This window comes from Myxine glutinosa, chromosome 1, assembly GCF_964187855.1.
Source record: "Myxine glutinosa chromosome 1, kmMyxGlut1.1, whole genome shotgun sequence".
Classification (NCBI taxonomy): Eukaryota; Metazoa; Chordata; class Myxini; order Myxiniformes; family Myxinidae; genus Myxine; species Myxine glutinosa.
Genome location: NC_136261.1, coordinates 298,614,644 through 298,630,652, shown reverse-complemented (window position 1 = coordinate 298,630,652; position 16,009 = coordinate 298,614,644). Strand labels below are relative to the sequence as shown.

At 47.9% G+C, this 16,009-nt stretch overlaps 1 protein-coding gene across 2 annotated transcripts in view; it reads right to left on the bottom strand.

Annotated features, from left to right (window-relative positions):
- The window catches only part of LOC137439153 (sodium-coupled neutral amino acid symporter 2), a 112,010-nt gene that overhangs the window by 32,812 nt on the left and 63,189 nt on the right, over window positions 1-16,009 (bottom strand). For both annotated transcript variants that reach the window (XM_068134882.2, XM_068134892.2), the window contains exons 7-8: window positions 10,652-10,736; window positions 44-126 (exon numbers count right to left, since the gene is read on the bottom strand). In XM_068134882.2, the coding sequence (XP_067990983.1) occupies window positions 44-126; window positions 10,652-10,736 (168 nt within the window). The remainder of the gene's footprint in view (window positions 1-43; window positions 127-10,651; window positions 10,737-16,009) is intronic.

Genomic DNA, 16,009 nt, shown 5'->3' with positions numbered 1-16,009 from the left:
ACACATCTTAAACAGTTTGCACCTTTTCCGCATGCCAGCTTACCAATGTTCTTCATGCAGCAGAGAGGCAGAATTATGCCGATGCTCACAAGGATAATGAGGTAGTCTCCAATGAGAAACCAAGGTCTGGTAACAACAGGAACGGCCAGTTTGAAAAATCAAATTGTCCTGCGTGAGTAAACATTTTCCCATGTAATATTTCACAGCTCCCAAATTGAAATTACGTGCAAGTGTGTTCGAGGGAGAAGCAGGACATCAGAAGAGAATCTATTGAAGGGAAGATATGCAGTGCAGAAGGAATGTCGATGTAAAGGCAGGATGGATGGATATAATGGGAAGAGAAATAATTACATACTATAACACTTTCTGTGGGCCGATTGCTTACAACAATAAACTTTGGCATTTGGAAATAAGCTTTGCACATGATGCTCAGTTCTTCTCGTTGCTCATGTAAATATCACTGGTTTACAATGGATCTCACTGCAAAGATGCTTGCAAAATATTTCTTACGATTGGATAATCAAAAGTTGTGGGCAAAAAAACAAGTCCAGGCATCATGTTGCAAGGCATCTTGGGGTCGCCAGACACTTAATGTATCAACTCAGGTCAGGTATGGGACCATGCACCGGAGCATCACGTTGGCGCATCCACTTTCCGACGGAACTCCAGGGGCCTCCGTCTGGCCATCCCCCAGGCTGATGCCTGGCCCATCCCAATCTCCTTGAGATGCGGTCAACCTGCTGCAACCACAAGGCACGCGGTGGCCCATTGGCCTCCTCCACTCAAGAGGTTCCCTTGCTGAGAGTATCTGGTGAGCTTGATCAGCGTCCGGAAAACGAGCCACATGTCCATACAGCCGCAGCTGACGCTCACGGACCATACAGGTAACAAATTTCATCTGAGTCTCTCTCAGCAACAAGCGTTGGACACAAAGTCCGACCAGCAATAGCCAAGGATTCTCTGAAGAGACCTGGTTCCGAAGGAGTTAAGTCTCATTCTCTGGCCCTTGGTAAGGGTCTAAGTCTCGCATCCGTAGCGCAAGACTGGAAGCACCAAGGACTTAAAGACTCTGACTTTCATCCTCCTGCATAGATACCGACAGTGCCACACCCCATGAGCCAGTGAATCCATGACTCCCCAGGCCCGACCCAGACATCTATCAACCTCTGGCTCACAACATGTGGAGACATGAATAACACTGCCAAGGTAAAGCCCCAGTCCCACTGTGGCGATTTTTTTTAGCGAACCACAATGATCTGGCATTCGTGGAGAAAATCGCTTTGGACGTTCTGATTCTTTTTAGTTCGTTCTTGTTCTGTTAAACTTTCCTTGCGCATCGTGCAGGTCGTCTCGATTCGCGGAGGTGCTACGACAGTTTTGAAATGTTCAAAACTGTCGTTGCGCCGCAACGATTTAATCACATTCGCCCATTGTCGTTGTGTATTCGCGTGTAATCCTTCCTGTTCTTTGCAATTCTTTGTGACTCTCACCGCTTCGTTGTTAAGATCGCCGCTTTCCGTTGTGGTTCTGGTTCAATTTCTGCCTCGAGGAGAGAAGACACAGAACGGTGGTAGGACGACCTGACTCGATGCGCAATGAGGAAGAACGATGGTCGTTGGTAATCACAGAAAGCAGAGAAGATTAAGAACGAACAGCTATGCGACAAAGCAATGAGGCACAAGGAGTTACAACGGCTGTATGAGATGAAGAAAGAATACAGAACGACCATGACGATGTAGAACGGTATATAACGATGCAAGTAGACCCAGCATGATTTTGGGTATGAGGGGTATATAAGAAGGGCCCGATTCTCCTCGAAGTCAGTTTCCAGAGTAGCTCACATCACTGCGGTTCATCACTATGTGGTTCTTAAAGTAACTGTGCCTCCTGTTGGTTGTCATCCTCACCCCTCTTCAGAGACTACAACTAGCACACGACCTCCTGCAGGTTATTAGTTACATGAAATTATTTAAAATAATATATAACATCATGCTAGCCCAGTACTTTTGTATCATTGACAGCTAGGTATTTCATACAGTATCATTCACTCTACCTACATATTTGTTGCAGGTCCAGTTACAGAATGTTCAGAACAACCATGGTGTCGCCCACCTGGTCCAACGTGGAAGGAAATGTTCTCGAGGACTGGTGAAGCGCCACGGAAATGCGCGGTATTTATAGCCTCTGAACAATTCGTACTGTGTGGGGGTTACCTCTTTGAGACATAATCCACAGGCACGGGACCAGTGGGGCTATTGATGGTATGGGTGTAGCGTGCGCTCGGTTGTTGCAGCCACGCCCCCTTAAGAGTGATTTGTGTTATAAAAGATGCATGAGTTCCGGTCGTGAGTTAGTTCTGTTGAAATAAAGGAGCTTTGAACAAGCCAAGAAGTGTCTCGCCCTCTCGTTGTCCACAACTCCTACATTGGTGACCCCGACGTGATATGAACACGCAACCTTTGTGCCCCGGGCGGCCCAGCTGATGCGGCCCCTTGATGAGGCCCTCAAGGGCAAGCCTACCAAACGCGCCATTGACTGGACCGAGGAGATGGCCAAGGCTTTCACGGATGCTAAACTGGCCCTCGCCAGCGCAACCATGCTGGCGCATCCATCACCCGACGCATCGATTGCTCTCACCATGGATGCTTCGGACTACGCGTTTGGCACCGTGCACGAGCAGTGGGTCAATGGGGCCTGGCAGCCGCTTGCTTTTTTTAGCCGGCAGCTCCGCCCTAACAAACGAAAGTACAGTACCTTCGATCGTGAGCTCCTCGGCCTCTACCTAGCTGTCCGACACTTCCGTTACCTGTTGGAAGACCGCCCGTTCATGGTGTTTGTGGACCACAAGCCCCTGGTCCGCTGCCCGTCAGTGGTCGGTTCTCCGGGAGAATACCAAGATGTTTGCACCAGTGCCCACATCTCAACATGGTTTGCCTCAGGCCCACGTCCCGCCGGATCTATGTACAGCGGAGTACGTCTTTGTTCACCATGACGCACACCGGGGGCTGCTTCGGCCGCCTTACGATGGGCCTTTCCGCGTTCTGGAGGCCGGGGACAAGTCCTTCATGGTCGACATCGGTGGCAAACCGGACCACCTTTCGGTGGACCGCCTCAAGCCAGCTCACTTGGACCTAGACCAGCCCCCTCGGTTGGCTAAACCCCCACGGTGGGGCCGTCCCCCGTCGGGTAAGTCCCCGGTTGGCCCCGCCTACCACCAACAGTCCCTGCTCGGGTCATCAGGGGTCGTTTCGGCCGGGTCGTTAAGGCCCTCCGAAAACTGGCATTGCCCGTGCGAATGAATTATGGGGGGGGGCGCATGTGGGGGTTACCCCATTGAGACATAATCCACAGGAACGGGACCAGTGGGGCTATTGATGGTATGGGCGTGGCGATCGCTCGGTTGTTGGAGCCATGCCCCCTTAAGAGTGATTTGTGTTATAAAAGATGCATGAGTTCCGGTCGTGAGTTAGTTCTGTTGAAATAAAGGAGCTTTAAACAAGCCAAGAAGTGTCTCGCCCTCCTGTTGCCCGCAACTCCTACAACTGCATCGTTCTGACACGTTCCAGTTCTTTCCAGTTCGTTCTAGTTAGTTGCGCTTCCGTTCTCCGTCTACCTGTTCCGTTGCGTTTCGTAACACATCGTTGTTAGTCTTCGCCTACTTCGTGTTACTTCGGCTCACACGTCGCACTGCCTCGTTCTAGTTCTTTCTGCGTCGAGTTTATTCTACTACATTCGTTGCTAATCAAGTTGATTCGCAAATATTGTCCTGTTGATTCGTTCCTCAACCAGATCTGGCAATCCCGGTGGCATTTTCTGAAATTATTCGTGGCCTAAATCGTTGTAACAATTTCGTACTGTTTCCTTGTGGTTCGCTTTAAAAATCGCCACAGTGGGACTGGGGCTTTAGTGAATCTCTTCATCAACATCTTCGCCACAAACAGGCACAGACAAGACAGCAGCATCCAATATGTCATTGAAAGCCTGGATCTTGGTTTTGACCCAGGAAATCCGTAATCCCAGCAACTCTGCCTCCTCATTCAGTGCCTGGAGGGTATATTGAATATTGTATTCGTAAGAATATCCAGCATCTCTGCAAAGGTGACTTCATCATATGCGAAATCAAGGTCAGAGATATTGACACTCAGATTTTGCGTCAGGGCAAAAAAGGGTTCCTTTGAGGGCACTCTTTTGCTCTGATGAAGGGTTAACATCCAAAACGTTAGCTTCTTCTTGCTCCCCCATTGAGGTTAGCATAACTCAATCAATTTCTTGTTCATTTCATCCATTGTTATACCTGTCATGAAATTCTGTCTAAAGTCTGTACCCAGGTGTCATGCGTCTTCTATCCACTACGCGGCCGTTATAAGAACTCGGTCATTCAGTGCAATGATTATTCCTGAGACATTTACTGTATGCTATGTAGGTGCATAAATAGATGGTACATACCGCCACTTTGTTTAAGGCTTGCTTGTGCTCATCTGTAAACCCATTGCTGATTCATATGCATGCTGAATATTGATATGATGTTCGCTGGTTCTCTTTACAGGTATTTCTAGGGATCGATTGAGATTAAACTCATGAACTGAGCCAATGTTGTAACTCTGATTTTTACAACAATTAATCTCAATCGTCTCTTGTCTTGATTGACAACGATATGACTCATAAGCTGATTCTCGTCCCGATCTTCGGAGCGGATCCTCAAGCTTCAGACTCGGCTGCCCAGCTCCAGCACTGGCTTCGACTGCTGACAAGTTACCTGGGGGCCCAAGCTGATCTCACGGATGAGACCAAGCTCGCAGTTCTTAACTCTCGCGTCTCACATTCTGTTTATCAGTACATTTCTCATTGCATCACGTACGCTACTGCTGAAGCAGAACTACGTCGAATCTACATCAAGACTCGAAGTGTGGTTTACACCCGATACCTGCCCTCTTCACAATGACAGAACCCTTCGGAATCCATCAACCACTTCGTTCAGGACCTCCGCCGATTAGCGAAGGACTGTACAGGTGAACCTAGGTCCCATGAACAGGTCTGTGACGATTTAATGAGAGATTCATTTGTTTCCGGGATACACTCGCTGATAATACGTCAAAGATTGCTGGAAACTACCGATCTAACTCTTCAGACAGCTCATAAGTTGGCGCTCATTTACTACGAGGCGCAGACACAATCGGAGGCATACGATCGCCCGTACATCACTGCGGGGCTAACCGGTGAGCGACCGGAGAGGGCTGAGGCAGCGGAGCGAGCAGATGCTGAACCTCCACTGGAATCGGGGACAACGTACACTCTCGAGGCTTTGGGCCCGAGCGTGACAGCCGCTGCTGCCGCGACCCCATCTGCCGGGAGTAACGAACGCCAAGTGCTATTTTTGTGGAAATCGAAATCATTTGAGAACAGTTTTCCCCACACGTGAAGCGACGTGCCATTCGTGCTCATGGAAAGGTCATTTTTCAAAGGTATGCCGATCGACACGGGGCCGGCGAACTCACTCGACATTTTCCGGGGCACAATCGGCATCTCACGCGACCTTGACTAGGATCCACTCACAGCCTGCGAGGCGCCGTCGAGCACCCTTGACTGGGATCCCCCCGCGCAAGCCTCGCGCGGCACGAACGCCCTTGACGGGAATTCCTTCATCACTGAGTGGCGATCCGCACCATGCTCGACACTAGCTGGCGTTGGACCCGCGCACGTGGCTCGATCGCCACCTCTGGATGTTTCGACAACTACAGGGCCACCCGGGTTGTCCAACACTGTTATTCCAGTCATGATTGAGGGACAGATGGTCGACGCCTTGATCGACACGGGTTCTACTGACAGCTATGTTGACTTGCGGCTTGTCCAGAAGCATGGCTGGCCAATTCTCGGGACAACGCGCAGGATTTTCATGGCTTCCCAAGCTCTTTGGCTGCGTAGCAAAGGCGAATGCCGGCTGAAGCTAGTGATCAATGGCCGAATGTTTACGGATGTGCATTTAATGGTTTTACCAACGTTATGTGCAGAAGTACTACTAGGTCACGATTTTCTCCATCGACATGGAGAAAATAGAAATGGAATTTGGTGGTGACAATACTCTGTGTGCGCTCTGGCCGGGATGGAAATTGAACCCCTGTCGCTGTTTGCAAATTTGACTTCTGACTGCACCCCGGTTGCCGTTAAATCACAACGATACTCGCGGGCTGACACACAATTTATAGCGGAGGAAACTAGCCAACTTCTAAAGGAGGGTATAATCGAACCTAGTCGATCACCTTGGAGGGCTCAAGTTCTGGTAGTCCAGACAGAAAATCATCGCAAACGCATGGTAATCGACTACTCGCAGACGATTAATCGGTTTACGCAATTGGACGCCTACCCACTCCCGGGATTGGATTCCCTGGTTCGGCAGGTGGCACAGTACTCGATATACAGCACATTAGATCTCTGAAGCACGTATCATCAGATCCCAATTGTGGAGGCCGATCGCATCTACACCGGGTTTGAATCCGGACAGAGGTTGTACCAGTTCACTCGATTACCTTTTGGTGTCACAAACGGGGTGGCATGCTTTCAAAGGGCCATATATGACATAATCGCTAAGGAACACTTAACCGATGTCTTTGTTTACCTGGACAATCTAACGGTTTGTGGGTACGATCAGGCCCATCATGATGCTAATTTGCAGCGTTTCCTGCAGGTTGTGCGCCAGTATTGGCTAACTCTGAACGAGGCTAAATGTCGCTATTCCGCCCGAACGATAGATCTCCTGGGGTACACCATGACCCAAGGCACTATCACTCCAGACAAGGAGCGACTGCGACCCTTGCTCGACATGGCCCCACCACATGATCACGCTTCGTTGAAGCGTGCCCTCGAACTATTTGCACATTATTCAAAGTGGGTCCAAAAATTTTCTGAGAAGCTCCGCCCACTTGTCGATTGCAAAGTGTTCCCCATGGGTCATGCCGTCAAGGCCGCTTTCCATGGCCTGAAGTCCGACATAGCTGGCGCCGCTGTGTCGTCTATCGATGACAGCCGTCCCTTTGTTTTGGAAAACGGTGCGTCGGACCACGCGATGGCTGCTACGCTCTCTCAAGGGGGGCGACCTATGGCCTTCTTTTCAAGGACTCTCTCCTCCGCAGAGAAACGTCACTCGTCTGTCGAGAAGGAGGCGTACGCCATCGTTGAGTCTATTAGGCGTTGGAGACCATATTTGCTTGGCAAACATTTTGAAGTCATTACTGATCAGCAAAGTGTCGCTTTCATGTACGACACGTGCCATGCTCAGCACATTAAAAACAAAACGATCACTCGCTGGCAGATAGAGTTAGCCGATTTTTGCTACACTATTAAGTATCGCCCTGGGCGGGATAATCTCGCCGCAGACGCATTATCACGACCTTCGGTGTGTGCGAGTCTCACCTCCTTTGAGGATCTGCGTGTTCTTCATGAAACGTTGTGCCATCCCGGAGTGACGCGTTTTGCTCATTATGTGCAAAGTCGCAATTTGCCCTACTCTGTTGTGGACATTCTGCAGCTATGTCACACTTGTTCCGTTTGTGCTGAACTCAAACCTCGTTTCTACAGACCACCGATGGGTACGCTGATTCAGGCTACTCGGCCGTGAAAGAGATTGGCAATGGACTTCAAAGGGCCTCTACCGGCTTCGTGTCTCCCTGCTAGTCCTAGCCTACCGGCCTCGGGTAGCTCTCGCTATCTCCTCACGATAGTTGACGAGTTCTCCAGATTCCCTTTTGCTTTCCCATGCAGTGATATGTCCGCTGCGACGGTTATCCAGTGTCTGCAGATTTTGTTCTCCATGTTCGGGAATCCGGCTTACGTACACACCGATCGAGGTGCTGTGTTTCTGTCCCAAGATGTGAGGACCTTTTTGCTCCAGCGCAATATAGCTTCAAGCTATACTACCCTGTACAGGCCACAGGCGAACGGTCAGGTGGAAAGATTTAATGGCATTATATGGAAGGCCATTACTCTGGGCCTTAAGTCTCGCGGACTATGACTGGACCGATGGACATGGATGGTACACGGGGCAATAAACTCGCATAAAAGCCCACAGAAACTTGTTTCTCACAGTCTGAGAGTCCTTCGGGTGCTTTTTTGCAAACTCCAAACGGGATTTCATGTGTCTTTCACTGAGGAGAGGCTTCCGTCTGGCCACTCTGCCAGAAAGCCCAGATCGGTGGAGTGTTGCAGTGATGGTTGTCCTTCTGGAAGTTTCTCCCATCTCCACACAGGATCTCTGGAGCTCAGCCAGAGTGACCATCGGGTTCTTGGTCACCTCTATTACCAAGGCCCTTCTCCCCCGATTGCTCAGTTTGGCCGGGCGGCCAGCTCTAGCAAGAGTCCTGGTTGTTCCAAACTTCTTCCATTTAAGAATTATGGAGGCCACTATGCTCTTGGGAACCTTCAATGCAGCAGAATTTATTTTTTAGGCTTCCCCAGATATGTGCCTCGACACAATCCTGTCTCTGAGCTCTGCATGCAGTTCCTTCGACCTTATGGCTTGGTTTTTGCTCTGATATGCATTGTCAGCTGAGAGACCTTATATAGACAGGTGTGTGCCTTTTCAAATCATGTCCAATCAATTGAATTTACCACAGGTGGACTCTAATCAAGGTGTAGAAACATCTCAAAGATGATCAAGAGAAATGGGAGGCACCTGAGCTAAATTTCAAGTGTCATAGCAAAGGGTCTGAATACTTATGTAAATGTGATATTTCAGTTTTTTATTTTAAATTAATTTTCAAAACTTTCTAAAATCCTGTTTTCTCTTTGTCATTATGGGGTATTGAGTGGAGGTTGATGAGGGAAAAAAAGAATTTAAACGATTTCAGCATAAGGCTGCAACATAACAAAATGTGAAAAATTGAAGGGGTCTGAATACTTTCTGAATGCACTGTAATCCTTGACAGGTCAGCACATCATCGTTGCAGGGTACAGAAATTTCCATCTTGAGTAGACACGGGAATCAACCCCACACCAGTGAGGGCACTGGATTAAAGCTTTACCATATCACCACAAAACCATTCCCATAATCATTTACAATACTATAATAAAGAAAGTGCAATATAGTTTGGTACATGACATGTAAGAGTATTTATGTACAATTATGGAGGGAGGTTAAGTTAACTATAACAATGTGACTGTGTCGCCAATATGCCTCCGCATAGTCCCACAACGGGTAGATGCCATCACTCTGCATATGTATGGGCAGGGGATCACGTTTGTGAAGTTTCGTGTTGTTCGGATAAGGTTCGTTTTTCTATCCAAGATGGCTGCCAAACCACGTGACCTATGACATCATCATTTTCAAACTATATGCAACAGTGCTGTTAGATGATATTTGTAAAATTTCGCATCGATAGGGTGAGCGGTTTCAGAGATATAATTATTTAATATTTTCCTTCAATCCAATATGGCTGCCAAACCATGTGACCAATGATGTCTTAAATTTAATATTTCAATACAAATGGGTCATAGATCATGTGCATGCAATTTCAGATTTTTAGGATAAGGAATTCAATTAAAACATTTTTGGCTGGTATACCACTTCACCTATAATGTCATCATTATCATGCTTTTGTTCCCCATTGGGAGTACTTGACAATGTGCAAAGCTTCCAATTTTTCCATTGAGCGGTTTCCGAGAAATAATTTTTAATTATTTCCTTTTTATCCAAGATGGCTGCCATACCATGTGACCTATGACGTCACAATTATCATAAAAACATTCTGCATGGGTGTCACTACTACCCTGAAAGTTTCGTCTCAATCGGACATATGGTTGCTGAGAAAAACGAGGTTTAGCCCATACGGATGGACGGACGGATGGACAACCCGAAAATATAATGCCTCCGGCGACTTTGTCGGCGGAGGCATAAAAAGAAAAACTAAGATATGAGGAAAGTGGAAGAAGAGGAAATAGTGGTTATAAAAGGAAGTTTTGGAAGAGAGATCGAGGGAGCGGGCGACTTGAGAAAGTGGAAATAAACAAAATTGTCATTTTTGTATGCATAACATGTATAAGCCTGAAATCAAATAAATGACAAATGCAATATATTTCTAAAAGTATTGAAATGAATCGTTCCAATGTGCATGTGCACTTTTTCCCCAACCTGCAAAGCATAACGTGCTCTGTAAAGACATTTATTGTGACATTTAAGACAACAGTGCACTATTGACCTTGATGCAATGCTACAGTTGGGGTCATGACATCGACGAGCACGCCAGTGCATTTCGTCATACCTGCTGTACCATCGGAATTGAAAATATGCAAGTACCAGCTCAGAATGCTCAATAACAACCACTTAAACCACTCGAAAACATCTTGGAATGCCACCCGAGGGCCAGAGTTAGCACAATCTACCACAGAACTTTGACTTCGAAATGCTGTGAAGGAGGAAAGTTGCAATAATACATCTGACACCGACCGACATTCACAGCAAATGTTGGTAAGTTATACCCCATTATTATGAATCAAGTAAGCAATTGCAAAATCAATGGCATTGCACATTTCCTTACTGTCCCAATACTTTTGATAATTAGCTTATGTTGGGTATACCTTTTTATGAAGCGATTGGTGGCTATTGAACCATTACATGAAACCACAAAATGCAATAAAACAGCTTTACAGCGGCATAACGTACTGTTGTTCAATGACGTCATCTGAACAGAAGCCTTGAATGACGGCAGGAAGTTCGTACTTAATAATGAACAGGTAGCTGGACATCGCTGCCAGGAAGAGAGGGAAAGAGAGACAAAGGCAGGCTGAGAGCGAGAACGTGGCAAGTCAAGTAGTTAAATCTTCTAAGGGAGATGAACCTTCAAAAGGACCGTCATGGAGGTACACCTTTCTTTTATGGCAGAACCAATGTGAGCTGTGAGCTGTGAGCTGATGTGAGCTGATGATGCTGTGAGCCAAACAGCCTGCATTGGATGGCCAACTGCCTTTTGTGTTTGAAGGAGAGGGTGGGGGCTAAAGTTTACTTGACTGATGAATGTATTTCAAAGTAATATACGTATAAAAACACAAATTACTACAGCACGAAAGCTAATCATTTTGAGATAAATCTACAATAAGAAGAAGAAGAAAAAAGCAAGGAGTATGAATGAATGAATGAATGAATGATCGTTTTAAGGCCATTTTCCCCGCTAGAGCAGGGGTTAGCCTTTCGGGCCCCATGACAATCATGGTTCCCTGTTTGAGGCAATGTTTTTATGGCCGGATGCCCTTCCTGACGCCAACCCTTAGTCGCCTCTTACGATGCGCAGGGATACGGTGTACCTATTCTAAGCCAGGGTACACACCGGGATCATTCATCCCAGCAAGCTGGTACTCAATTTGCCGACCTCAGAAGGATGACAGGCTGAGTCAACCCCCCTGGTGTTAATTCAGCGATCAATTGCGGATCTTGCGAGATCTTGGAGACGGCGGCAGGGATTTTCGAAGCTCCACACGGTCTCCACGTTTTTCGAAGTTAAGTCTGTTCACAATTGTATTTTGTCGAAACTGTATTTATCTTTCGGTGTGTGAAGTTATTGTGTGCAACTTTGGTTGTTTCTCGGTGTTTATCTTTCATAAATTGATCGTCTGTTTGCCGTGTCGCGAGCAAGGCCTTGTACAGTGTGCACTGTACAACCTTGAGGCTTTGTTTTTCTCTCAGTGGTCCGTCGTTTGTGATCCAATAACTTTCGTTCTCTGTATTCCCAGTCTTTTCACCCATAGCCTACTTCCTTGTGTAAATCTCAACTCAAAAAAAAAAAAAAAAAAAAAAAAAAAACATTTCCTTCTCTGTTCTCATTCGTTTATTCATTCTTATTCGTTCGTTCGTTCTTCGACCACGTGTTTCTCCCCCATTTCCCCAAATAGTTTTCACTCATTAACCTTCAATGTTTACACTTTCCCCTCAAGTTATGTATTCCGTCATATTTTATAACACCTTTTTCTTCTTCTTCTTTAAAAGGCTGCTTTCGACTTGCTCACCAAATCAATTCATCCCAAAAAAAATATCCATCTCCTATAGTGCCTTTGTTCTACATTCCCTAAACTCTCCTGCACTCCATCCTCCATCCAGCGTCCTTAAACGTATTTTTAACTCGAAGGTCACAAGAAACTCATTTTGCAATAAATGTTCGTTTCCCATAAATCGTACACTTTCAAAAATCCAATCTCACCCCTCCCCTCCAAATCTTCCCCATAACCCCTCCCCTCCAAATCTTCCCCATCACCCCTCCCCTCCAAATCTTCCCCATCACCCATCCCTTTCAAATCTCCCCCCTTGCCCCCTCCCTCCTAAACTACTCCCTCACCCCTCCCCGCCAAGACGCCCCCTCGCCCCTCCCCTCCTAGACTCCTGCCTCACCCCTCCCCTCCAAATCTCCCCCATATCCCATCCCTTTCAAATCCCTCCCCTTGTCCCTTCCCTCCCAAACTCCCCCCTCACCCCTCCCCTTCAAATCTCCCCACCCTCATTGCTTCTCAATTTCCCCCCGCTCACTCCCCCTCCTCAAAGCGTCCTCCCCGCTTCTTCCCCCTTCAAACTCTCACCTCCATCTCCCCCAACCTTCTGCCTCGCTCTTCCCCCTCCTCAAATAACACCTCATTGTGGCTCACCCAATCACCATCAAACCTTTTGTCCGCCCCATCCTTCCCTTTCTCCGAGCTATTCTGAAATCTCTGACACACCTTCAACAGCTCTCCCTACCTCTTCCACCTCTTCCACATCTTACCCTACCCCTCCTCCCCCCTGTTCTGTATCTGATGCTCCCCCTTCCTCTTCATTAACGGTATGGACCTCAAACATCCGGGGCCTTCGTTCAAACTTAACTGATCTCTCCATACAGGTTGCTTCTGTCAAACCAGACGTGATCTGCTTAACAGAAACTTTCCTCCTTTATGATGTCTCTGATTCCATAGTATCTCTCCCGGGCTACTCCCTCCTCCGGTATGATAGACCTGAGCCTCGTCCTGGAGGCGGGGTTGCTATCTTTATCAAAAACTCTCTTCCTCACTCGCCCTGCACTGCACTCTCTCCACCTCACCCCCAGGAATACCTCTGGCTACGGCTTCCCCTTCGCTCCCACCTCTTGTTCATATGTGTGTTGTACCGTCCACCAAACAGTGATGACTCCATCTACATCTCGCTGTCTGATGATATGGACCAACTTCTATCTACTCATCCCAACTCTCTCTTCCTCATATGTGGTGATTTCAACTGTCATCATGCCAGTTGGCTGGGTGTGGGTACCTCTCTCACCAGCCATGGCTCCTCAGCAAAGGACTTCTGCGACTCACTGGGACTGACACAATCTGTCAATTTCCCGACCCGGATCTCAGTCAACGGAACATCTTCTCTTCTGGACTTGGTTATGACTAACTTCCCTGAAAATGTCTGCTGCTCTTCTTCTGCTCCGATCGGATCATCTGATCATGTCCTTGTTAAAGTGGACATCTCTCTGACCATCCTCAGGGAGCCTGCTCAGCGTCGACGAGTCTGGCATTTCACTCAGGCCAACTGGCACGGTCTTCAAGCAGCCATCAATCATCTGGACTGGTCTCCCATCTCTACCACCTCTGACATCAACTCATCCTGGGAATTCTTCCAAAGTAAATTGCTCTCTCTCATGCACAGATTTATCCCATCTCGTCTTCAGTTGTCATACCCTTCCTCCCGTCCATGGTACACGGAATCTTGTGGTGAGGCTGTTGCCCAGAAACAACTTGCCTTCGTCTCCTGGAAAGCAAATCCAACGGAAGGAAATCTCATTTCCTTTCACAAAGCCCGAAACAAGTGTGTGTCCACCCTCAGGAGAGCCAGGAAACAATATCTCTCCGTTCTCAAGACCGAACTCTCTTATCTGTCTCCCTCTTCCAAATCCTGGTGGCGTCTGGTCAAATCCGTTTCTGGTGTTTGTTCCCCCTCCATCCCCTCCCTTACCTCAAACGGCTACACAGCTGACTCCGCACGTGAAAAAGCTGAATGCCTCAACTCTGTGTTTGCCTCTAAATCTTGTGTCCCAAACCCATCCCTCTCTGTACCCACCATACCCAGTCGTACCCTGCTGCTCCTGGACTCCGTGTCCTTTCCTCCTGACAAGGTGGAAAAGTTTCTGTCAACCCTCGACTCTGATTCTGCAACTGGACCCGACGGCATCAGCCCACGGGTCCTAAAATCCTGCTCTGCTGCTCTATCTCACCCTCTCTCTGTTCTCTTCACCCTCTCTTTTGCTCAAGGTCAACTGCCATCTGCTTGGAAATCAGCCAACATCACCGCTTTGCACAAAAAAGGTGCAAAAACAGATCCTAGCAACTACAGACCAATCAGCCTTCTCCCAATTATCAGCAAAGTCATGGAATCCATCATTGCTTCTGATATGAAATCTTTCCTCTTCTCCAATGGCTTGATCTCTGATCATCAATTTGGTTTCAGACCAGGTCACTCTACTCTGGACATGCTGCTTCTGCTGTCTCAACAATGGATGGAGGTCCTCAATGCCAAACAGGAAATTAGAGCTGTCTCCCTCGACATATCACGTGCCTTCGACACGGTCTGGCACCCCGCTCTGCTCACCAAACTCTCCTCCTTTGGTATCCATGGAAATCTCCACGCATGGCTGGCGGACTTCCTCTCTAGTCGTCGTCAACGTGTGGCCCTGAATGGGTTTCTCTCATCTCCTCTTCCTGTTCAGGCTGGAGTTCCCCAAGGCAGTGTTCTGGGCCCCGTGCTTTTTCTGGTCTTCATCAATGATCTCTCTGACTCTCTCGAAAATCCTCTCTATCTCTTTGCTGATGACTCCACTCTCTGCCGCTCCATTCCTCTTCCCTCAGATCGGCAGTCTGCTGCCTCCTCACTCTCTGAAGACCTGGACAAAATCACAGACTGGTCAAACAAGTGGAACATGTCTTTCAATCCTGACAAATCTCACACTCTTACTATGTCTCTCCGAAAAGATCGACTGGACAACCCTCCCATCTACTTTCTCAACAATCCTCTCCAAGAAGTTCTGTCGCTCAAGATTTTGGGTCTCACTATCTGCCATGATCTTTCTTGGGAAAACCACATTTCCAAGCTGGCCTCCAAAGCCAGTCGCCGACTGGGCATCCTCCGTCGTGCGAAGTCCTTCCTCGGCACACCTGAGCTCCTCACCACATACAAGGCTTTCATCCGCAGCTCAATGGAATACTGTTCTCCCCTATGGGCCGGTGTTCCTGCCTCACACCTAGCTCGGCTTCACGCTGTTGAAACCAAAGCTTTCAGAATTATTGGAATCTCCCGCGATGAAGCTATCTCTGAGGGCCTTTCACTCACTCACCGCAGGCAGGTAGGTGGTCTTTCTGTCTTCTACCGACTCCTCTCCGGCCTTGCTCCCCCAGCTCTCTCTGTGCTCTGTCCCCCAAATATTCCTACAGGTCGCACAAGATCTGCCAGCAACCCTCTGATGGTTAAACTGCCGAAATCTCGGCTCTCCGCTCACCTTCACTCTTTCATTCCTCTTTTCTCCCGCCTCTGGAACAAACTCCCTCACTCCCTTCAATCCCACTCCTCCCTCCAGGTCTTTAAAACAGCTGTTCACCACCATCTCTTATCTTCCCCCATCCAAAACCTTGATCTTTTCTACCCCCGCTAATTCACCCCAGATCCACCTTGTTTGAAATTCCAACTTCTTTCCTGGAAGTCCTGGCAGTGTCCATATGTTTTATACTTCTCCCACCGCCCCCTTCCCACGCCCCCCCCCCCCAAAGCCCTCGCCCTCTCTCAGATCTCTCGATGTCTCCATGTCTCTCGGTCCCTGCTCTCAAATGTTGTGTTTGTGTCCTTCCCCCTCTCTCCCCCATCTTGTCTACCGCTCCCTATGTTATATGTTTTATGTGTCGGTTTGTCTTTCTGTGTGTTCATGTGATTAATGTTCGCTCTTTCACGAGCCTCGATATTGTATACAAAAAAAAAAAAAAAAAAACCAGGATTCGAACCCAGGATCCTAGGATCCCAAGCCGGCACCCTAAC